The following is a 25512-nucleotide window of genomic DNA, read 5'->3' on the forward strand; positions in this document are numbered from 1 at the left end:
AAACTATTTGCTCATTTCTCAGCCTATTTTCACATGCATGACATTATTTTATGGCTAACCCTGATTTCAAAGTTAGAATTATGACCATTGCTTGAAAAAAAATGGCATACTTGTTTTCGGCTACATCTGTGGGTGTTTTATTTCATCCAAACAGCAGAAAATTTGAGATTTTATGGAAAAAAGAAATAATTTATTTGACATTAAATGGACTACTTTAACATTTCCATACTTCTTTCGACATTTTATTACTTTTGATCAAGTTAGGTGCATTAAAGTTTAAATATATATATATATATATATATATATATATATATATATATATATATATATGTATATATATATATATATACAGTACAGACCAAAAGTTTGAAAACATTACTATTTTTAATGTTTTTGAAAGACGTGTCTTCTGCTCATCAAGCCTGCATTTTTTTTATCTAAATAAATATAGAATGATACAGAAAAAACATTAATATTGTGAAATATTATTACAACTTAAAATAATAGTTTTCTATTTGAATATACTTTAAAAAAAAAATTATTCCTGTGACGCAAAGCTGAATTTTCAGCATCATTACTCCAGCCTTCAGTGTCACATGTAACATCCAGTCTCCAGTCTATTACATGATGATTTAGAAATCATTCTAATATTCTGATTTATTATGAGTGTTGGAAACAGTTCTGCTGTCTAATATATTTGATCAATAAAAGGTTAAAAAGAACTGCATTTATTCAAAATAAAAATAAAAATTCTAATAATATATATTCTAATAATATATTTTCTTTACTATCACTTTTTATCAATTTAACACATCTTTGCTGAATAAAAGTATTGATTTTATAAAAAAAAAAGAAAAAAAATTACTGACCCCAAATTACTGACCAGTAGTGTATATTGTTATTACAAAATATTTCTATTTTAAAAACATAGCTTCTTTTTTTTTTTTTTACTTTTTATTCATCAAAGTATCCTAAAAAGTATCACATGTTCTGAAAAAATATTAAGCAGCAGAACTGTTTCCAACTTTGATAATTAATCATCTTATTTGAATGATTTCTAAAGGATTATGTGATAATGATCCTAAAAATTCAGCTTTGCATCATAGAAATAAATGATAATTTAAATAATAATAAATTTAAAAACAATTATTTAAAATTGTAATAATATATCACAATATTACATTTTTTTCTTTATTTTTTATCAAATAAATGCAGGCTTGATGAGCAGAAGAAACTTCTTTCAAAAACATTAAAAATAGTAATGTTTCCAAACTTTTGGTCTGTACTGTATATATATGTATATATATATATATATATATATATATATATTTATACACACACACACACACACACATGCAAACAGCTGATAATCTTTTTGATTTCCAAAATGTGAAATTGCTGAACTTTGAATAATAGGTCACAGCACCTGACCTGTGCACAACATAAATTGGGGTTGTGCTCTAGATTGAGGTTTTGCATTACAGGGCTGGCATGAGTCATATGAAGGGATGTTTAGTTTCAAACCATCAAGAAGCTAAACCCAGATGTCTTTGCTTTAGATTTTGTCCAGTGTTTGTACCTTAACCGTCTCATTCCAGCAGGGCTGCTTGACTTGATAGTAGATGACAGACTTGTATTCAGTGATCCCTTCATAACCAGCTCCAGGAAACATGGCTTTCTGAAGAGAGAACGAGAATGTAAAATAAGAAAAAGAAACATCTACTGGAAGAAAATAGTTTTTCTTTTCTCATACAGCAAGTGGTTTGCTGCAGTAAAATGTAAATGTTGACAAAACCAGAAGTTGGCAGTACACAACTCGAGTTAAAGGAAATGGTGTTGCATAATGTGCAGTACATAAAACAAGATCAAGACTGAAAGACAAGCTTATATCTCTTAAAAGAGGGGGACATCTTTTTAGGAAAAGCTTTTCAGATTTCCGCGAGTGTAAACAGGAAACGCTTATATGCGCATTATAGCTTGAAATAGCGTTTGGCAAGAACAGAGCTGTAAAAAGCTTTCTGTGTCATGTGTTTGGACATTTAAAGACGGCAGCCGTATCATAAAAGAGAAAGATCTGCAAGCTGTTTTTATGCCAGCAACAGTTCTGCTGTCAAAACACAGAGATAAGCGGGGTGGATGAGCGCTGCATGCTAAACAGTGAAAGCAAAGACTGTTAGACAACATAAACGAGAAGAACGGAGGACAATAGAACGAGAGAAAGTGCTTTTTTTATTCATTTTAAAATGACCTTTGAGGTATTTCCTAAAAAGTTAAGCCATGGTTATATCATGTTTTTTGTACACCTGCAAATTGCTGATGTATAAACATGGACAACACTGATTTACCTCCATGGGATTTCCATCTTCATCCAGCACGCTCATCATAACTTCTACATTTTTGGGGGTCTTTTTTTTGCCACGATCAAATTCTCCTTGTAGCAGCGTAACATATATATCATTCCTTAAATAACCTGTAGAGACATGATCGATGCATTAACTGGTACATATAGACTGAGATTTGTGGGTCAGACAAAAACTTGAAAAGCACTGCTATTAAGACAAAGATGTTACAATCTGAAAGATGTGCAGACTGACCTGGCAGGATAATTTCAGGAAAGCCCATTTTCCTGACTATAGCTGTTGTGCGATCCACAAAATGAGGGTAATTTTTTTGAACCTGACACACATCTCCAGGCAGCAGCTTTAGGGTCACAAACAAACCTGAAAGCAAGAACATGCCGTCATAATGTCAGACGGGTCTCATCAGTCAACAAACCTCAGAATCTCTCAACACAAACTAAATCAATTCAAAATCAATGATTAAAATTTTAAATAAAACAATTAAAAAGGAACAAAATAAAATGAAAAATCAATGCATTACATTTCAACTCAATATACAATAAAGCAAACTCATTATAAAACATATTAACTAAATGTGAGCTTTTATAGCACATGCAAAACTAATCCAACTCCCAGATTATTTTTGTTTGGATATTGCACCATTCTCACATTGATGGATTATTATAAATAGTGGCTAAGCAATCGAGATTTGTATAATTTTTTTGATATACATGTTAATATATGTTAAGGCAGACGAAATATATAATCATACAAAATGAGACATACACAAGTATGCTGGGTATATTGACACAATATTCATAAAATACTTTAAAACAGAGAACTATTATTGTCTTTTACATGTTCACATGTTCTACATGTGATTGGAGCACTGGAAAAAATATTCAAAAAGTACAATTTTAGTTTGAAGTCATCTGCACCAATGTTCATGCAAAAAAAAATGCATTACTATGGTTGATTTAGCATTTAGGTTTTCTAGTTTTTTTTTTTTTTTTTTTTTTAAATAAAAGTAATAATTTGAAAATGAATGAGCCAAAAAGTGACCAAAAAAAAGTGCACTGTGCACTTAGGCACTATTAAAATGGTAAGGCTGGTAATAATCATTAATGGCAGCTATAGTAATCTTACCAATTTTACAGTGTGAAATGGGAATTTTGAAAAGAATTGTGTGATAATCCAATTCCCTGCTAAAAACATCCTCATTCTGTCTCTATTCAAATCAGTTTGATTATATCAGTGATCATGCTTTCATTCTCTCAAACTTTCTAAACGTTTTACTTGCATTCAACAACCAAAAAACTTCCACAAGTTCACATGTCTCCCCAGAGACAAAAATACAAGAGCAAATATTAATTTTTTGGCCTATTGGTCTGGATTTACCCTGTCCTTTGTGGTTAAACTCTCGCGCTGCTATGACCTTGTTGAAGACAGCAGCGAGAGGCTCATTCTCGCCAATGACACGAGACGGGATGAGAGGAGACATGATTAGCTGCCTCTGACGGATGTACGTTTCCATGGCAATCCTAGGAAAAGAGAGGCCAAGAGGAGAAGGACAAAACTGAAGAAAAAGAGCAAAATACAGCCTAGGGGTAACAGTGCATGATCTGCCCAAAATAAACAATGCATGAAAATAAAAAATAAAAAAAGATAACTACAATCAGGCAAATGAAGGATGCTGTAATCTCATGAAGGACACACTCACTGTTGACATGGGATGAAATACTGCTTATCATCATCATCAATGTTCCCTTGAGCAATATCAGTGATATCCATGACTGTAGACACAAAGAAACATGAGTCTGGTGCTGATCCGAACCACAGATACATTACATTTAATTATCACATTCAATATCGTTCACATTTCCTTAGAGAGAGAGAGCAAATATCTCATATTTTCTAAGTATTTGTTTTCAGATGCATTCGAAGGTAAAAGATGGGGCACAAATTGTTCATTTTGTCTTCCTATAATTCTTAGAATGTGTTTCAATGTTGATAAAAGATTTAATGAGAGTCTACAGGACTCTCAATATCAGCTTTTGATTTGGAAGCTGGTATACCAAATGAAAAGACTCAACATTATTATTACTAAATCGAAGAAAATAGCATCTTTTCTTTGAAACCGCTTGCTGCCAATAACTGCTTTTGTTCGAAATTAATAGAACAAATCAGTAAAAATGAAAATGTACTCCCCATCAGCCAATCCAAGATGTAAAGAAGTATGTTTCTTCATCTGAACAGATTTGGAGAAACTGAGCATTACATCACTTTCTCACCAATGCATCCTCTGCAGTGAATGGGTGCCGTCAGAATGAGAGTCCAAACAGTTGATAAAAACATCACAATAATCCACAAGTAATCCACATGACTACAGTCAATCAATTACCATCTTGTGATGTGAAATTAATCCATCATTATATTTTATTTTTAACTACATCCAGCTAAAATATGAATCCTTTATCCATAATATTACTTTCTTCAGTGAAAAAGTAAAAAATCACTTTAAAATACACACAAAACACATGCAAAAACAGTCCAAAGCCTTTGCAAACAGATGTATCTGTTTAATTTTAATGTGACAGGACAACAGAGGATGGACATTTTCACTGGAGGAAGTTTTATTATAGATTATAGATTATCCACAATTTAAGCAAGAAGCTACAGTTTAAAGTTTAAATTCTGAAGGCAGAGGATTCACTGATGAGCAAGTGATGTAATGCTAACTTTCTCCAAATCTATTCTGATCATGAAATAAACTCATCTACATCTTGGATGGACTGAGCTCATTTTTATTTTTAGGTGAACTATTCTTTTAAGTGCAATGTCTTTTATTCTCTAACTCCATACTTACAACCGTGAAAAATGAACAGACATGTTCACAACTAGGTAAATCTGGTGTGCTCAGGTTTAAGAAAACCACAGGCTGAACATTATGCAATGTGACTCTGAAGATTATGGTATAAATGGATTTTTTCATCTCGAAAAATACAATGAAGGCATTCAGGCATCCTGACGTTGCTGTGTACAGCAGCAAAAAAGGGTCAAAGCACTTGACACAACATCGTTTTGAAACTAAAATAGGCACTATTTTCAGCAAATGCACCTGTAGGATTGATACAAACATCAATATAATCATTTTATATGACATTTTGGAGTTCAACCAACAAGGAAAGATAACAATAGTAGAGTTTGGTCTTTCAGGTACTTGCAAGACTGAAAGCTTTAAAATGAATAAAGAAAACACCACAGAACACTATAAGATGTGAAACATTGTGTGCACTTGACTGGAGGGGAAAAATCATTCTTCTCAACACAAAATTGGCAATATGGATAAATATATTTATGTCTTCTGCTCAGTTATTTGACAATGCGAGGCAGTGCTGAAACAAAAGTTAAAGTGCAGTTATCAAAATACTAGAGAAGTAGTATGTGCGTTCACACACACTCACACACATCTTCTGGTCAACACAAAATCATCCCTCAAGATCATAAAAAACAGATGAAAAAAAAAACCACTGGAGTAATGTACTTAGACTTGAAGACCAACGGCCAAGACATCTGAACAGCTTAAAAGCAGAAACATATGTGGTGTTGTTCTTTAAGCAATTACATGCATTCATCAGTAGAACAAAATATGTGCTATTTGAGCTGTAAAAACCTGCCTGAATAGTTATGTTGAGGTGGAAGAACTTCAAGGAATAGTCTATCCAAAAATGAAAATTGCCTGAAAATTTACTCTCAGGCCATCCATGTTTGTTAGTTCATCAGAACAGGTTTGGAGAATTCAGCATTTTATAATTTGCTCACCAATGGATCCTCATTAGTGAATGGGTGCCGTCAGAGTCCAAACGGCTGAAACAAATAAAATATGTGTCCTCTATCTAATATTACTTTCGCCAATGAACAAGTTTGAATAAGGAGAGAAATATGCACAGATCAAGCAAAAACCATCCAAAACAGTCCTAAACAAATTTGTCAATGGATTTTGATGTGAGAGAGCAACAGTGGATGGACTTTTTTACCGGAGGAAGTGTTCTTATGGATTATAGATTTGGCCAGAAGCAACGGTTTAAAGTTAAAACACCCTAATGATGGATTTGTTTCCTACAAACATGCAGTTTTTCACTCCACAAGATGTTAACTGATGGACTGGACACCACTTTTGGATCATTGTGATGTTTTTATCAACTATTTGCACTCTCATTCTGACGGCACCCATTCACTACTCCATTGGTGAGCAAGTAATGGCAATTTCTCAGAATGGTTTCAGATGAGGAAACAAACTCATTGGACAGCCTGAGGGTAAGTAAATATTCAGCAATTATTTATTAAGAGTGAACTATCCCTTTAACCAGAACTAACTGTCAAACTAATGGCAAACACGACGTTTGGAAAAAATTTGCCTGAAAACAATTCTGTGCAATTTTGCAACACTAAATTAGTGGCACAAAATTACTTTACCTTTAAGGTTGGTTGGAGTTTCTAAACAAACGACAAATATGAAATCTCTAATGAAGAGGAGAACTAGGAAACCTCTGGGCCTTCTACAGATATACCATCTATTAACAATAAAGAAGCTATTATTAAGTCTAGAACCTGCTACTCCAAACGGCCTCCGCAGTCCCCCTGTGTGTTTCTTTCCCTCCTTCAGCTCCATGCACCCCACACGGATGATCTGACACACCAGGAAGAGACGCTGTCTGATGAGGTCACTGCTACTCAGATCCTAAGCACAGAGACACCACAGAAGAAGAACAGCAGGAAGCACTTCAACTTGTTTCATTAGCACAAAGAAAACGTCTAATGCTTTTTTCTCAATTTTAGATCTATGATTCGAAAGTTTGGGGTCAAAACCTTTTTTAAAAACATTTATTCAGCAAGGACATTTTAAATTGATCAAAAGTGAAGTAAAGGCATTTATAATCTTTTGAACTTACTATTCATCAAAGAATTCTGAAAAAATGCTATTCAATTATTTTGGATGAAGATCATGTGACACTGAAAACTGGAAAATTGAACTGAATTCAGCTTTGCATCACAGGAATAAATTACATTTTTTAAATATATTCAAAAAGAAAAGGGCTATTTTAAATTGTAATAATAATTCAGATGTCATTTTGATTGAATAAATACAGCCTTGGAGAGCATACGAGACTTCTTTAAAAAAAATAATAAAAAAAATCCCTAAATGTTGATTGGTAGTATATGGGACTATAAAAACCTGAGAAAAAGTATTCTTTTGATCTTTGTTACCGTGAAGAGTGCAGGAAGGTTGTTGAGTTTTTCGATCTCTTTCGGCATGCCTGTGCTGTCCCACTGTACCAGAAAGTTTTCACTTATAGAACAAGACAAAATGTGTCAAAAAAAACATTTCTCTCCACTGTAACTGACACAAGCTCACCAGCTACTCGCTGTGATGTATACTGATGTACCTCAGCTTTCAAAGAAATAAACATTCACATATTTCAAACACTTCTTGTTAAGAATCCATATGTATAGGGTATTCTACATTTTCCTCCTCCTGCTTTTTAGAAAACAACATAAAGAAGAAAAAATAAATAAATGAAGAGACTGACTCACCTAATAAACTCAGATTTGTCAGGATCGTATAATGACATGAAGAGTTCCGCGTCCTCGCCGATGTTGCATACAAAGTTTCTGAGATTTATTAGAAGGCTGTACGTGTGCACGCCGCTGAAGAGTGTCTGACGCCGCTTCTCCAGGTTCTGAAGCCGCATCTACAGGAAAAAAAAAAAGCACAAGTAGTGGACAGTTTGACTGAGGTTTTAGAACACCTTTGAAATCAGTGCTAAAACAGTAAAGCATGGAACTAACAATGCCAAGGTCATGGGTTCGATTCGCAGAGAATTCATGAACTAATAACATCTACACCTTAAATGCAATGCAAGTTGCTTTCTTTCAAATGCATTTTTGAATAACATTTAAAAATTTAACATTTAAAGATACTTAATAGGAAAGTCTATGAGTGTTGCATTAAAAATTATGATGGAAATTGAATATGATTTAAAAAAAACTACAAATAAATTGCACTTTTTATGCAGACGATTTTCCAACAAACCAAAAGTTAAACATTTTCTCGAAATAATATTTTGAAATTAATATTAATTAATATTTAGAAAGCAGGGTTTATATACTATATATTATAATGTTCTATACTAGTTAATGTGAATACTTCTGCAACACTTAATAATATATTATTAAGATAAAAAGTTACTTCTGTTAATATCAGTTAACATTTTTATTAACTAACATTAACAAAAGTAAATAAATGCTAAAAAAAATATCTCTCTTTCACTGTTAGTTTATGATGGACAAAAAATAGGATGGAAATTGAAAGTAAAAAATTTTTTTTAAAAAATGTGTTTTATTTAGAAAGCAAGGTTTAACACCACATCAATATCAGATAATTTTATTTAAAATACTGTTATCTGTTTTAATTTGCAGCTTCTCTAAACACAACTACGTACAAAGAATCTATCAGTTATTTTTTTTCTTTAGAAGACTGTTTGCATCACTTTGATTCGGTCAACAAATCCTGTCATTTTTACACAGCAATTTGAACCATGTATTTATATTCTATTTTAATTACTCATCAAAGCCAATTTGACAGTTGTCATGTGCTATTCTGGAACCAGTTTTCAACATGCAACAAAAAAGAAAAAACAAATTCTAGTATCACAGTATATGTATTATATAACAAGTGTTTTACCTTCTCCTCCTGTATCTTCTCATCAATACTGCGTGATGCTGACTCGTGAGCCCTGAAGAGACTGACTGTGCTCGTGCGTTCGGGGTCTAATGTGTTTCCTGCTTCATCGCGCACCACTAAATCAAGACCCAGAATCCTGTGCAACAGACAAAGACGTAGTCTACAACACAAGAATACTAACACATCCCTACCATATTATTAGAATCAATTATATACAGTTTTAATACATTTCAGCAGCTTAAATTGGGTAAATTCAAAATTTATGCTTGATGATACCAAACATCCGGGCGCATAGAATTAATAGTTTGGTGAAACAACATGAGGAAGTACAGGAAGCCAAACTGCACCTGTTCCCATAATCAATTTTCGCTGTGACTTTCTTCTTGAGCTCCACAAGGTCGTCGTTGGGAAGCGTACCAGACACAAAGTGTGAGCGGTACTCGATCAAGCTGTAGGCCATCTGCTGAACGCTCCGGAACAGCGTGGTCTTGTTGCTCTGGTGTGCAGACGAACAGGTGATTAAAACAATATCACGGCTTACAAAACACTACCGATGGGATTTGTCTTTGTTGAACAAACACAGTGTGGGAAGCTCTGTGTTGCGCTGAGACGGACAATGAGGTGAACACAAACAAACCACATAGGCGACACAGATGGGTTCACGTACCACATAAAGCTTGTGCCATATTTGTGACCATTCTCGTAATGTGGTGCCCAGCTCCTGGACCAAGGGCACATCTGTAGGTACAACAGTCTCTTGTTTCCTGTACATTAACAGAAGGGTAGAAGACAAACATGACTTAATCAGGTTCTCAAAAATAAAGATGTCATTCGCAGTTCCTTAACCATTACAGACCCAAGCATAGGTGTAAATTCTATTTAAAATGTGTTTAGGAAGCCATAGTTATATATATATAAAGAAAGACAAGGTTTGTTTCCAAAATTTTCAATTGGGAGATAGTTTGGAAAAAACATCTGCAAAAAAATGCAGAGCATGGTATTTAGGGGGGCAAAGTACGAGTATTTTTTTATTTTTTGGAATTCTCAATACAATGGTAATACTTTATAATAACTGCATGCTATTAATCATTAGTTAAGCATTAGGAAACAGTTAATTCATCATTTATAAAGCATTAATAGACATTTATTAGCAGTGTATAAATACAGATATAAATGCTTTATACCTTATTTAAAAGCATATCTATAATGTATTTAATAATTGTTTTTTCATACTTTATTAATGATCAATTTATCATTTCTAAATTAAGTATAGCATTATTTACACACCAGTTATTAAGGAGTTGTCAGTGGTTCATAAGATCCCTTAGAAATTGTAAGTAAATGATTAATAAACTATTTAAATGTGCATTCATACATCTTTTTATTCAGACATATAGTAATAGTTACTTACAGTGTTAATAAATGGTTTATTAACATGTATTTCTACTGTAATTCAGGGTTAATTCAGGTAGTTATAAAACATATGTAGTTGTTAGTTAACTATTTTTGTGAGCTCATCTAAAGTGAGGACTATTTATGCCTTGTAAAGCTTATACAAATGAGATTTAAAGGCTGTTAATATTTCTATGTTCTGTATCACTGTGTTGTGTTTGTTTCTGTTTTTTTGTTTAGAAGATAACTGAGCCTTTAAATATCCTTTATAAATGCTTTACAAGGCATAACTAGTCCTCACTTTAGATGAGCTCACATAAATAGTTAACTGACCACTACTAAATGCTTTATAACTACCTGAATTTACTACATTTCTTGTGATCTTATGAATCACTGGCAACTCCTAAATAACTGGTTTGTAAATAATGCTATACTTCATTGAGAAATGATAAATTGATCATGAATAAAGTATGAAATTACACATTATAGATATGCTTTTAAATCAAGAATAAAGCATTTATATCTGTATTTATAAACTGATTATTACTGTCTATTAATGCTTTATAAATTATGAATTATCTGCTTACTAATGCTTAATTAATGATTAATAGTGTGGAGTTATTATAAAGTGTTACCCATAATGGTATACCTATATATATATCATTATATAGGTCCAACACTTACTTAAAGGACTGCTAAATTTGACTTTGGCATGCTGGAAGATGCAGACTATATTTCTTTGCCAAATATGTTGTTATGATACATTTTAGAGCGTTTTAACCACTATTTAAGAATTCTGCATTACTTAACAGCCTTGAACAAGTGTTACAATTGTGCTACAGTAGGTCTCTGAAGGTAAACAAGAACAAACAATAGTAAAGTCAATGGCAGAGAACTGCCACTGTAGACTCCTCTGACAGCACATAGTTAATTAAATGATAGACAATTTGCCATTAACGAATTATAGAGCATAATTAACATATGATCTGCCTCTTACCCGGTTCCCTCAACTTTTGCTTCTTTCAAATGAATATAGTTGGCAGGGAAAATGCCCTTTGAAATAAGACAAAGAAGCATTTGTGAGAACCCACGCAATTCATTGCGCCTGCTGCAGAATGTCAGGTAATGATTAGATTGTCAGTTTATCAGTAGGATGACAATTATCCCGACACCTTTTGTGATTTCTGTCGTAGTGTGTATCCTCGGTACCACCCTGAGAGAAGCAGAGAAGGAGAGAGAAAAAAAGATCAGATCTTTAAGACAAATGATGCCACATGGCAGATGCTCTTCTACATTGAATATATAACAATAAGTCAGACGTTGTTTTTCATCCTTAGCAAAAGCACTAGAGAAACTACAGTAGTTGTAAACCAAAAAAAATTTCACAGTGAATGCTGAAATTAGTTTGTGCACATGTTGTGTGTTGTTGAAAAAGAACAGATATAAATTTTGCCAGAAAATACAGATTTAACCAGTTCATGAGGAGACCGGCTAAAATTTTGAGATCAGTATTTTTTCTTTTAAAGCCTTGTTTTAGCACAATGCTTGATTGACAGGTTAGTCAGAGATGCATCAGGACATATTTAAATGCAATGTAGTTACATGCGTTTCTGCCTACATCCAAGAATAGTTTGAGGGATCACAAAATGTTTTGATTTGAATGATAGCGTTTATGCTTCACTTTTATTCATTAAATTGATTAAAAGAGACAGTAAAGACATTTACTGTGAAAAGTTACAAAACATTTCTTATGAAAAATATTATGAAGCAATATTGCTAATAATAACAAATGTTTCTTGAGCATCAAATCAGCATGTTAGAGTGATTTCTGCAGAATCGTTCATGTGACACTGAAGACTGGAATAATGTATTTTTTAAATCTATTAAAATACAAAAATACAAAAAAAATCTTGCCTACCCCAAAAAATGACCATTTGCATTTAGCGCTTTCAAAAATGAAACCTGTCATTGTTACTAGACCCTCAAGCTGTTGCAAACCTGTATTAATTGCTTTCCTCTGAATATTTCGAAGGACACTGTTGTACAAACAACATTGGAGCCCACTGGACACATTTTTCCAAAAATCTTGTTTTCTACAGAAGAAAAAAGCCTTACAGATTTGCAATGACATGAGTGTGAGAAAATGGTAATGGAAAACTAAAACATTTTTAACATTATAATTGGACTTTGAGGAAAATAAACTTTAACAAAATGTAAAATATGAGTCTTTTAAATCATGTTAGCAAATATGGTGCTTAATTTGAATGATGCAGGCCACATGTGAAGAACATTCTTTCCAGCAGATCTCCGCAGGACTCTGGGATATCCCAGATTGTGTGTTCAGTGCAAGTGTGAACACGCTATAGAAAGTGTGGAAGGACGTGTCAAGACACGCTGGAACTCGACACTCACCTTCAAACGTCTCAAGTATGTGTACCGTGTCCCCCACCTGAAGACTCAGCTCTGGCTCTCCTCTGGATTCATAGTTATAGATAACTAAAATTGAGACAAAAGGGTGTCACACACTGCAGAGAGCAAAGAGATACCAAAAAATAAAAACAACAAGGCTGCTGTCTGTCCTGTGAAAGAGGACGGCGCACCAACTGTTGAACAAGTTCTTGAGAGGAAAGGTCTCAAGTTCTGCAGGAAAACAGCCACTTGACATGTCTGACATCTATCGGTATGACTCAGATCTTCAAAATAAGCCAAACTCCAAATGAGATTACAATAAAAACTTTTTTTTTTTGCCCCGGAAAAAAAGCCACCACACAATGCAGTGGCATAGCTATGTAGCTGCTAGGATGTTTAGGGTGGTTTTGAACTTGGGGGGGGGGGGGTCAAATTGCAATTTTTCTGATAAAATTTGGATTGTCGTATATATCACTATGGACTATGGACATAAATTACAACTACTAATTATATAAACATATTTATAATACTAAATCAAAAATACTAAATAAAACTAAACTAACTATAATTGTTATAATATAAATATTGCATTATTCTATTGTAAAATAAAAATCAAGTTTTTAAGAAAATAACATTTTTATTTTACAACTGTAGGAAGTTTAGGTGCTACTACAGGAAGCCTCTAAAGCTTCTCTTGTTGATAAGTGCTTCTCATTGCAAGTATGGGAAGATTGCTGAAGCATGTTGCATTGCTAAATGAACACTGAAGCAACCCAAACTCAAGAGCAGATGCATACATTTATTTATTCAAACGACAGCCTTTGCTATTTGAAAATTGCTCTAAGCCGTACCATGAATTTGATTTTATTTTGATTAACAATGCAGCCAGCCTAAGTAAAAAAAGCTTACAACAAATCTGTTTAATATAATACAGATCTAGCTTGGTTCCCTCCTTCAGGGTCAGCTAAAGTAATAGCAATGCTTGCCTTCCCAAACACCTCTTAATACACGTATCAGAGTCAGTTTCACCAAACAATATTAGATTGCACAAACAGCATCTGAAATGTTGGGCACGGTGTAAGTGCTGATTCATGGAATGTGAACACACTTAGAGGCGCCGAGTGCTTTCCTCTTACTAGTAGCAACATTTTTGGGCTGTTAACCTGCAGATGAACCTGAGAATGCATGTCTACACTACAAGACTGAAGGCCTGAGTTTTCCCTCCCTCTTTAGTGCTGAAGGACACTTAGTGGGAGTGCAAGATTTCCTTGTGCCATGCATCTGCCTCCACACTGCTTTCCATCTGCTGAATACACACAAACAAGTGTTTATTTGTATAAAGGCGCAATCTAGGAATGTGTCTACCCTGTCTCTCTCTCTCTCTCTCTCACTCTCTCACACACTCACACAAACACACACACACAATGCACAAAACTCCGCATTTGAACAGTCAATAGCAAATACTTAAACTAATAACAAAACATTAACATTGTTGTAGCAATGTCCGAATTACCTCTTCTCCTATGGACTGTCATCCATAAAATGTGTTACTGTTCTGTTGTAGGTAATCTCAAATATTCCTAAATGCATCTATATTCGGAAGGCCAAATAAAGTGCTTTTGCCTAGATACACACAGCATCTCTCTGACATGGCTGCTTCAACACTAAAGGCGGTTACTGAAACCATGCATTCTTTCTTTGTGTGAACATTTGGAAGGCATTACGCAAATATTTCCACATAGTGACGTAGACATGTGGGGTGTGTTTGTGAATGAGCCGTTTTAGGGGGTGCGTTGTTCCAAAAATAGCTCTTCCGGTTTGTCACAAGTTTCGGAAAGTTTTTTTTGAGTATGGGTCTGTGTGACGTTAGATGGAGCAGAATTTCCTTATATGGGTCCTGAGGGCACGTCTGCCGGAAGAGCGCGCGCTCCTGTATAGCAGAGCACTGAGAGCACAACAGACGTTCACTGATCAGAGCGAGAGCGTCGCGAAATATCACAAAAGGAGTGTGTTTTTTGGTTGCCAGGGCAAGACAACCCTGCACAGATTACCAAAAAAAAAAAACAGCATTAAGGGACCAGTGGATGGAGTTTATTTTTACAGAGCATCAACGGAGTTGTGCAAGTGTTTGTGTTTGTTCCCTACATTTCCAAGATGCTTGTTTTACAAACAAGGCCCAGTTTGACGCCGGATTTGCACATCGTTTATTTCTTAAGGATAATGCAGTCCCAACGAAAAAGGGTCACGATCGTGTGTTGGAACCGCAGGCGGTGAGTAAAACTGCTTCAAATATCTCTGTGTTGTTAACTTAGCTATCGGCGTGTAAGCACATCAAGTAAACAACATGCGATGTTGTCATCAAACTGCACTTTCCACATGTACACCTTAAAAAAAAAAAAAAGACGACATAAAGTGGAACTTAGTCATTTTCCAAAACTGCTAAGCAAATATATACAGTTTCAATGCATAGTTTAGGGCTGTGCAAAAACTCGAATGCGATTTTCATGCACCTCTCATCAGTAAAGACGCTCCTGTAATTAGAAGTTTATCTCCAGCACGTGCGTTCAGATCAGGGTTGCCAGGTTCTCACAACAAATCCTGCCCAGTTGCTTCTTAAAACTAGTCCAAAACTAGCCCAATCGCGTTTCCAGAAGGTTCCCCGATAAAAAGTGCTTCCCGGGGTTAAAATATAAATTTTTGGGAAGGGTTTCCCTGGTAAAATTTGCATTTTAGGGGCTAAATATCACGTTATTGGTTTTGGGATTGCTTCAAACCGCGGACATGAAAAACAACCGCAGACTTGGCAACACTGGTTCAGGTGGAGCGGCAGTTACTGCACAGAGCCTTAGTCTACCGACAACTAACACAAAATCGCTTTCAAAATCGACAAAGAATCGCCTGCGATTTTAACATCGATTTTGTGTAGATTGTCAGTGAATTACGGCTCGGTGTAGTAAATGCCAACCAGTGTTGCCAAGTCTGTGGTTGTTTTTCATGTCCGCGGGTCAAAGCGACCCCAGTATAAATAACGTGATATTTAGCCCCTAAAATGCAAATTTTACCAAGGCAACCCTGCTAAAAAACGTATATTTTAACCCCGGGAAGCAATGTTTTATCGGGAACCTTCTGGAAGCGGGATTGGGCTAGTTTTGAGAAGCAACTGGGCAGGATTTGTTGTGAAAACCTGGCAACCCTGATCTGTACACACGTGCTGGAGATATACTCCTAATTACAGGAGCGTCTTTACTGCTGAGATGTACATGAAAATTGCATTACTTACTTGCGCTCGTGATTCTTTAGCTCCGCCCACACGTCACGCCTCCAGGCGCTTGTGTTTTTCCAGGAAAAATCGGTACAGACTATCTTTCTCTTATAAATATAATAAAACTAAAGACTTTTTGGAGTTATGAAGGATGCAGTACTACTCTATAGGTACTCAAGATTAACAGGATATTGAGTGAAAACGAGCATTTCACCCCGCCTTTAACTGTCTCTAAGCCACTCCCCCAAAAGTAACAGTAAAGACATTTATAATAATGCAATTAAGTGAATGACCATAGAAATAACAGCAGTTACAAAGATGGCCACGCAATATATCAGGTCTCTATTGGTTATTTTTATAGGACGTTTATGGATAATTAATTTCCATATATTTTTAGATTTCAGATTAATTTTGCAATCATCTAGCTAAAAATGACAACAGTAGATTACAACAAAGAGCAAACAATTAACCTTTTTAGAGTAAATAAAATAATTCATATAATTTTTTGATGCCTGAAAACACTTAAGCATTACAGCATTGATTTAACAATCCTTAACATCCTAATTCCATAATTTAACCTCCTAATCTTTGACATTCAGAATCCAGAAAGCATTTCCTTTTCACGGAAATTGACTACTTTGCTGTGTTTCCACAAAAACATGAAGCTGCACAGCTGCTTTCAACACTGATAAATAATAATAAGAAGAAATGTTTCTTGATCACCAAAGCAGCATATTAAAATGATTTCTGACGGATCATGTGACACTGAAGCCTGGAATAATGATGCTGAAAACTGATGCTTTGCATCAAAGGAATAAATTATTACATCTTAAATTATAACACAATCAAAACAGTTTTTTTTGCTCAATTTTGCTCTAATAAATCCAGCCTCGGTGAGCAGAAGAGACTTTTGAACCATAGTGTACATACATACATCTATATATATGTGTGTGTGTGTGTGTGTGTGTGTGTGTGTTGGGTTTTCCCATTAAATCTACAACCTTTAGCTGATGCATTACACAACAAAAAATATAAACTACAGCTAAAAAGAATGAGATTTTTCAATGCTACACTATCTACAGCATTCTGACACTCAGCTTAAGGAAAAATGGTTCAGGCCTTGTTCAGGCATGCACATTGTTCAGTTCAAATAAAGACTTGTAGATAAACCGAAAAGCTTGAGGCTACGTTTCACAACATGCTTCCACTAGTGCACTGAAGATCTCAAGCACACTCAACTGATAAATCTCTCCGCTTCTTCTTGACTGAAAAGAAGTATGAAGCAACTTTCCATTTCCGCTAAATCTGTGGCTAAATTACATAGAACAAGCTCATTACAATCTGACACATTGTGCTATCAGTGCTACCATTTCTAATAACCTCCCCAACTCTTAAAATCAGCCCATAAACTGGTTCGCTCAGATTAATCATTTATAATAAAGGTGCATGAAACTTCCTGTCCACACCCAAACACATCCAGACCTCAAAGGAGTGTCAAACACAAAGAATTTCATCACCCCTGGCTACATTTAAAATGCTCAGTGTGTCATTAAGACAAAAATACCATATTAAGATGTTTTATCACTTTAAAAACACTCCCACCATTCAGGAAACACAGACAATGATTCAGTTCACACACTATAGGCACCATTTGAGCATGTCATTCTTGGCCAAATGGGCCTTAGAGGTGTCATAGTGTTGAGGCCTGGTGCATGCTGGGATGTGGGCTAACAAGCTTCATTCTGACGGGTCCTTGTATACGCTCATCTATGACATCACTGACAGGCAGGCCAAGCTCTAGTACACCGCAACTTGTCATTTCATAGAGAAGATGTGTGATCGCACAGTGTAATGCCTTGTGGTTACAATGACATGGAGAAATAGTGTTGAAACGATGGTGCAAAAATGACACAAATGTATGTCATCAGAGTTCAGACGAATCAAAAATATTATCAGAAGTGGAAGTCATCATAATTTGCTGAACTTCTATAGTGGTAAACAGAAACTAGAAGAAATATAATACTCCCATCTGCACCAGCGACATAGCGACACAGAAATCCATAATAGTGTTTTTTTTACCAAAGAATACAGTCGATACCATTGGTCAGAAGAGAGAAACATGTCAAATTTGCCCTCAGCCATTGTAATAGAAAACACTTGTGCATCAGCTTTAACTAGTTTATGAAATTTAATGTCAAAGTAATGTAATGCAAAGTATAGTGTGCCAAACAAAAAAAACAAAAATTGAAGAAAAAAAAGTGCAGAAATGCATCATTACAATTTATACAATGCAACAAAAAAAGGGGAAGTTTAAGCACCATTAATTTAAAGTCCTTAAATATATGTCAAAGTTCTCAGGGGTGGGAAAATCAGCCCAGTAGGAACCAGACTGCTTGATGTCTGACCAACAGATTACAAATCCCTTAAGAACACTCCAACACAACAATCGTCCCTGTGTGCGTTAAACTGCCCAGCTGACCGCTCTTGGCATGAACAGTAAGTACAGTACTACACCAGAGCAACAGAATAAATACATATGCAACAGCCAGAGTGAGAAATTAATTCAGGGCAAAGTCAACAAATGCAATGTGTTCTGAGTCTGTTATCTAACATGTACAGTGAATCATAATGCTAAATTCTAGGCCAGTCAGGTTTCGAATAGTATGGCTTTTATTATTATGTGAATCATAAATTTAATCAAGTATGTCCAAACAATTGACATTAAAAATTAAAACATTAATTTATATAGTTTAAATACACTGACTGAGTCAGCTGTCAGATTTGCTAATTTGTTTCTATACTTATTTTTTCAAGAGCAAAGTTTTTTTCTTTTTTAAGGAACATGTAGAAAACAAGGACTTGAAAATGACTTGAGACCAGCCGAGCATTTATTTGTGTGATATCTTGTGCATGTGAAGCGGATTTAATTCGTCAGGCAACAGCTATAATAGTCCAGAGAATTTATTTGGGTGAATCAACTGAAGCATGCAACTTAAATTGGATGGTTGCAAATGAAAGTATAGCATGTCAGCTAGCCACAAATGTAAGTAACCAAAAGCCCTTATCAAGCCACAAACAATAATAAAGCACATTTGCAAAACAACCCATCCACTGAGCAGTGTGAAATAAAAGAGTTGATTCAGTTTGGTTTTATGGGTCTGTTAACCTGAGCTCATTAACACAGATTAAAGTGATTGGAGGGTAAATGCTGTTTATGACTGTGATCACTGTTGCTGTATTTATCATAATCGTATAGTCCTGTCAAACCTGCAGGAACAACATTCACTCTACTGTGTACTTATAAACAATCTATACTAAAACAAATATGTTGTTTGTGACCCAAAAGTGCAATGAGACACCCATCCAAACTTATCTTACACAATGTCAACAAACCTATATCCTGCTGATGTATTAAAGCATCTGAGTAGTTTATGTATAATAACAGACAACTCTCCATACAGGTATCAGAAGCGCGTGATGAGTGTGTTCAGGTAAAGGTGCGGCTAAACTCTCCTCAAACTCCAACGCGACTTTCCAGAGTGAGCAAAAACTAGCAAAAGCGCGTTGAAAGTCACTCACCCACTCCATATTTCTCTCTTTTAGTGGGAATCCACCGCGTCATGGCAGGAAAACTTGAGTGAAGTGAAATTAATCATATGAACAATAATAGTGTAGTGGAGCAGTGGGGCTTTAGCGGTCCTCACATCACAGTTCCGGTGTTACGCAAAGAACCGCTCGCTGCGCGCGTGTGTGACGCACCATCGGGCTCGCGCGCACTCACTCACACACGAACCATAAAGTTTGTGGACCGTAAAGTTTGTGATCATGTGAAATCTAATTCATTCGAAATCCAAATTTTTATTCGTGCATTATTTTTCTCTTTTTAAATATTAAAAATACTAAACCACTCAAAGTCGTAAGGAGATAACATCTTTAGCATTGTGCAACAGTTCAGTTTAACTAATACGGGCTATGAGGAAAGTTACAAATATTCAAACATTTAATAGATAGATAGATAGATAGATAGATAGCACTAGAAATATTTATACATATATATATATATATATATATATATATATATATATATATATATATATATATATTTATATATATATATATATATATATATATATATATATATATATATATATATATATATATATATATTTATTTATTTGTATTATTCTGGGATGTTGCATTAGCTATTATATTTTTACTTGGTCTAAAGTTAGAAATCTTTATTTATTATCTATATATCTATCTATTAGGAAATTAAACCTTTTTTTTCTTGGCCCTGCAATGAATGAATGTATGAAACAATGAACAATAAAATGAACATTGACTTTGAGTATCTGGTGTTTTGAAGCAGTCTGTGGGATGCATACCTTTCATTGGGAACTGTATTAAAAAGAAAAAGGGATAAATAATAATAATTATAGTAATAAATAGAAAGTACATAATAAATAATATAAATAAAAACACACAAACAACACAAAATAAAACATAACAAACTACCCATAAATTTATCAGGCTTTAATTATTATGGGAATATTTTCCTGAACAGTGAACTGAGCCAGAATGAGATGAGATGGGAAGGAATGTTAGGAATCTTCTATTGTTACAGTAACTAACCCTAGCCCTAACTACATCTCTGTGTGTGTGTGTTTGTGTAGATGTGTGTAAGTTTTTAGTAATCAATGGTGTCGACCCCGTCCCACACACCCTCTGCAGGACCCAAGCTGTTTAAGAGTGGATTTTACTAACTACCCGCCTCGTGTCTCTGATTTATTTTGACAAAACAAATTCCCCAATCCCTCTGCAAACACAGAGACCTTCTGTTGCCAACAACATGTGTTGGGAGAACATTCTGTCATTCTGTTCTGGCTTATTGTTCTGCCTTCAAATTTTGTACCAATTCAAGGTTTAGATGATTCAGCAAAACAGCGGTGTGTAAAGCACATTTGGTCAATAGGCCTAGGCTATAATTCTTTTAAATGATAATATGCGTGTTTACCGTGTAGTTAACTTTGGCTATACTCAATCTTTGGTTGAATCTTACAAAGTCCTCTAAATATTCAATACAAACTTTGTTTAAGGGTTTGAGACAATTATCTAAACAAGATAAAATGCTTGAATGTTTTATGTTTTACTTCAGTGCCATTTATATGTCTACATATCAGTGAAAATATCAATGAACTTCAGATGTAAACAGGAGAGCTGAAATGCAGAATGAAACAGGCCCAAAGACAGAATGGCAAATTAAGAGTCATTTAACTCAGGCCTCCAAAGTGATTTGGGCTTGTTAGTCTTTGTTTTTAAACAGGGACAGAGTGCCATCCAGTGTTCACTACGAGACAGTATTTTCATCTCAGTGTTTTATTCAAATCAGACTGTGCAAAAAAGTCAACTATATGGTATCAATAATGCCATAGGCCTATATATATATATATATATATATATATATATATATATATATATATATATATATATATATATATATATATATATATATATATATATATATATTAGGCTTAATATAATGCCTGGATGTTCTTCCTGCACCTGGATTATAAACTGCATGAATAGAATCAGAAGGCTGAGGTTTAATAGCAGGTTGGTAGTATGATTTTTATTTTAACACAAACAGCATGAAATACATGAAGGTCGTGACCTGTCAACATTATACAGAATGACTTTTAATTTAGATTTTTTTTTTTTGCCAATTGTGTGTAATGTTAACTTATCAAAAATAAATAAAGACTTGTACTGGTTTGCTGTTGTTGTTTCTAGCTTGTTCTTTAGCTCTTCAGTCATTAACTGACTAATCAGTGAGGAATGTGGCCTTTAGCCATGCAGCGCACAAAACCTTCAGACTCACTCACACACAGAGTCAAAGGATCCTGAAGTGTTTAACAGGTGACAAACAGCTAGCAGAGAAAGATATTGGGGCAATCTGCTCAGAAGCTAAGAAAATAAAAGAAAAAAAATGTTATGACCGGACCAGAAACTAGTCTAATATTGAAGAAGTAGGAGATTTTTGTCTATATTTATTCTAACTGTTTTAATTTCTTAACAAGTATAACTACAGTATAAAGGGAAAGAAATTAGCAAACAAAAAAATTAGCGTACAATAATGTACGTAGGTATGATCATTCTGACGCAGTGCTGCGAGTGTCCAGTAGATGGAGACAGAGCTCCACATCTGTTATATGAGTCAGATGTGCTGAAGCTTTTATCAAACTAGAGGCTAAAGGTTTGAAAACACTGAAGGGTTCGAGATACTTGACCGATTGATAAACCATTTCTATGGAAATCAGCATATATATATCACAAGATTTTTGCTTTGATTTGGATGTTTCCTGCCACTCTAATAATAACCCTTTGCAGTCATATTTATTTGTTTTTCACAATGCTCAATTAAATTAAATTAAAATAATAAAAAAAAAAGATCTGGAGACTTAATGGCTTTCTGGGTTATGCTTCTTTTACTGTAAGCATGGTTTTGTCTTGGATTTTTCTCCTGAAATTTTCATAAATAATACAGTGAAATAAACAATACTGTAACACTTCATTTGGCTCCATTTGGTTAACTGCATTAGTTAAAGTGATAGTTCATCCAAAAATGAACATTCAGTCGTCATTTACTCAGCCTCAAGTTGTTCTAAACCTGTATGAGTTTTTTTCTTCTGCTGAACACGAAAGGACATTTTTAAAGAATATTTGTAACCAAGAAGTTGCTAGTCCACGTTTACTTTGAAATACACAATGGAAGTCAGTGGAAACCACAGATATTTAGTTACAAATATTCTGCAAAATATCTCCTTTTGTGTTTAGCAGAAGAAAGAAACTCATACAGTTAACCAATGTTAACAAATTTCATTTTGAGATTAACACTTTAACAATGATCGGTATGTCACAAGCATTTGTTCATGTTAATTTCAACATTTACTAATACAATATTAAAATCAAAAATCTGTTAATGTTGCTTAATGGACATGAGCTAACATGAAAGAATAATGAAAAAGTTTATATATTTTAACAAATGTATTTAATCTCATTGCCTTTGCTCATTTCTCTCATTGCAAGTCTTTTTTGTTTTATGGAAAGATGGGCAGCAGTGATGTGGGTTGCATCAAAATGTACTTCAGAAATGAAGAGAAAAGAAGGTGCATGTGAAGCTCTTACAGTAAAGCTCAGCAAAAGCTTTGATCCGAAGCATACACTCCTTTTATCATTGTAAAAGTGTGCAAAGAGTGTTCAGGTTTCATGCAGTCTGCTTCTTGCTGACAAATGCTGTTTTGACAATGGTGAGAAAATTGTTTAACAAAAAGATAAAAGATACAGGATGTCTTCACAAAAGTAAAGGACATGCATGGTTTCTAAATTGAAATTCTCCTCTACCCTCACCTCCTTTTCCCTGCCATTAAACTGGATTGATCAGCAGAGCAGGGCACATCCAATCTGTAAGTGCTTGCGTGACCAGAGCAGCATCTTTCTGCTAAAACATCTCTGTGGAAGTCAAAGGCTCAGCACTTCCACCTTAAATCTTGTCAGGGAAATGCAGCGTTTCAGGGTTTGGAAGTGCTGATGGGGTTCATCCAGTTCCATGGATGTGACCGCTCTATCTCTAACTCCTCCAAAACAATGGCAACTATCTGCTTTTGGAATCCAAAACTAGGATTGATTAGAATTTCAAACTCCATCCATTTGTGGAATGACATTTCGGCTGTGGAATTGTGCATTGAGTTTCTGTGCATTAAGTCAAGGGCAGATCCCTCTATTTTCACATTTTCTGCAAAAACTGTAACTGGCAATTACTCACAGTATCAGTGTTAGCAATGCCAAGTCAAGTCACATTTATTTATGGCACCTCCAAGCTAATATTGAACATTCTCAGAACTTTGGCTAACGTTCTGGCAACATGCTCTCAAAGTTATGAATGTTCTTCCAGTAACTTTGATAGAATGTTCATTCAAGTTGTGGTACAATCCGGTACAATCTTTATAGTACAGTATTCATTAAATATTTTAGATAGACATTCTCTTCTTTTTCTATGTTACTAGTTATTTCAGAACATTAAAAAATTTCCAACAATTAATAAAAAAAAATTTGACTTAATGTTTTCATAACTTAATGAGAAAGCAAAATGTAAGCAAAATGTTAGAATATTATTTTTTTGTTTTTGTTATAAAACATAGATTATTTTAAATCGGCTTCAAACTAATGAACATGAAAATAATATAATTAAATAACTTAATTAAATAACTAATTCAATTTTAGCTATAAGCAGCTCTACAGAAGATTCAATAGTGTCATTATTCAGTTCAGTTACATATAGGTTCAATGTTAATTCAGTTCAGTTCAATAATAATAAAACCAGTTCAACAAAAGGCACTTAAATGTGATAAAAGTGTCTTTCATATACGTAAATGTTAATGTAAAAATTGCGCTGTACTGTAAAAATGATTTTCAAAATAGTTTTTTCAGTCTTTCTATTGCAAATAAAAAAGTCACATTTAATTCAGTATTTTACTTGCCATTGTTTTTCTTTGAAATTATTTGTGAATTTTACAATCAGGAGTGAACATCTTTCAAAGTGAAAAATAGATTAGACAAATAGATGCCTTTTTAAAAAGCCACATGTTTCAGATCTAAAGAAGAAATAATGCACCAAAGTAGGGATAAAAGGAATGAACTTATTAGTACACTGTAAAAAAAAAATATTTATAAACAAATATATAAATAAATTATAATTCTATTTCAAAGTTGCATATTTAATTAAAGGAGTTACTTTTTATGCTTTGTAAATGTTTGTGAAATTTACTAGCAATTTCTGAGCAACTTCTGTTTTTTAAGTAAGTCCTGCAACAACATTTTTCAGTGCAGTCTTGTTTATTAGATAATTCATTATTTGAAACTAAATCTAATCACAACACATCTGTTTTAGCAGTTTGTTTGTGTTTGTGCATAACAAACTCATGCTCTGCTCTAATATATTATTCTTCATCAGCCCATTCAAGCAGTAGCTCGTTACTTTAACGCTTTTACTGCTTTTAACACCATCATAAATAAATGATGTTTTCATTCAGCAAGAATCACTGTGCATTATTGAGCATTTCAGCACAGAGATCAGATGAGACAAGAGCTTGGCAGAATAATAAAAGAATGAACTTGATGAACTTTAGAGTAGTGAGCCATGCCAATCCGCTCTAAACCAGCAATGCAGCACAACTGCTTCAAATAGTCTGATTCTTCAGCGCCTGTCTGAAGGAGTGTGTGGTGTGGTGTGTGTGGACACTCTTGTGTTGTGGGGTGTGGTCTGGGTGCAATGCAGTGCTGGACTGACCCACCTCACAAGTGGGACC

General features: G+C 34.4%; 1 protein-coding gene across 1 annotated transcript in view; it reads right to left on the reverse strand.

Annotated features, from left to right (window-relative positions):
- LOC113097021 (dedicator of cytokinesis protein 5-like) overlaps positions 1 to 19769 on the reverse strand; it is a 54924-nt gene extending 35155 nt beyond the window's left edge. The window contains exons 1-15 of the mRNA XM_026262254.1: positions 19727 to 19769; positions 12889 to 12972; positions 11649 to 11689; positions 11474 to 11529; positions 9752 to 9848; positions 9432 to 9580; positions 9085 to 9220; positions 7935 to 8092; positions 7608 to 7689; positions 6951 to 7080; positions 4060 to 4132; positions 3738 to 3880; positions 2595 to 2720; positions 2346 to 2470; positions 1580 to 1678 (exon numbers count right to left, since the gene is read on the reverse strand). Coding sequence (XP_026118039.1) covers positions 1580 to 1678; positions 2346 to 2470; positions 2595 to 2720; positions 3738 to 3880; positions 4060 to 4132; positions 6951 to 7080; positions 7608 to 7689; positions 7935 to 8092; positions 9085 to 9220; positions 9432 to 9580; positions 9752 to 9848; positions 11474 to 11529; positions 11649 to 11689; positions 12889 to 12972; positions 19727 to 19769 — 1542 coding nt within the window. The remainder of the gene's footprint in view (positions 1 to 1579; positions 1679 to 2345; positions 2471 to 2594; positions 2721 to 3737; positions 3881 to 4059; positions 4133 to 6950; positions 7081 to 7607; positions 7690 to 7934; positions 8093 to 9084; positions 9221 to 9431; positions 9581 to 9751; positions 9849 to 11473; positions 11530 to 11648; positions 11690 to 12888; positions 12973 to 19726) is intronic.
- Positions 19770 to 25512: the final 5743 nt, after the last annotated feature.

This window comes from Carassius auratus, unplaced genomic scaffold (genome assembly GCF_003368295.1).
Source record: "Carassius auratus strain Wakin unplaced genomic scaffold, ASM336829v1 scaf_tig00216070, whole genome shotgun sequence".
In the NCBI taxonomy this organism is placed as follows: Eukaryota; Metazoa; Chordata; class Actinopteri; order Cypriniformes; family Cyprinidae; genus Carassius; species Carassius auratus.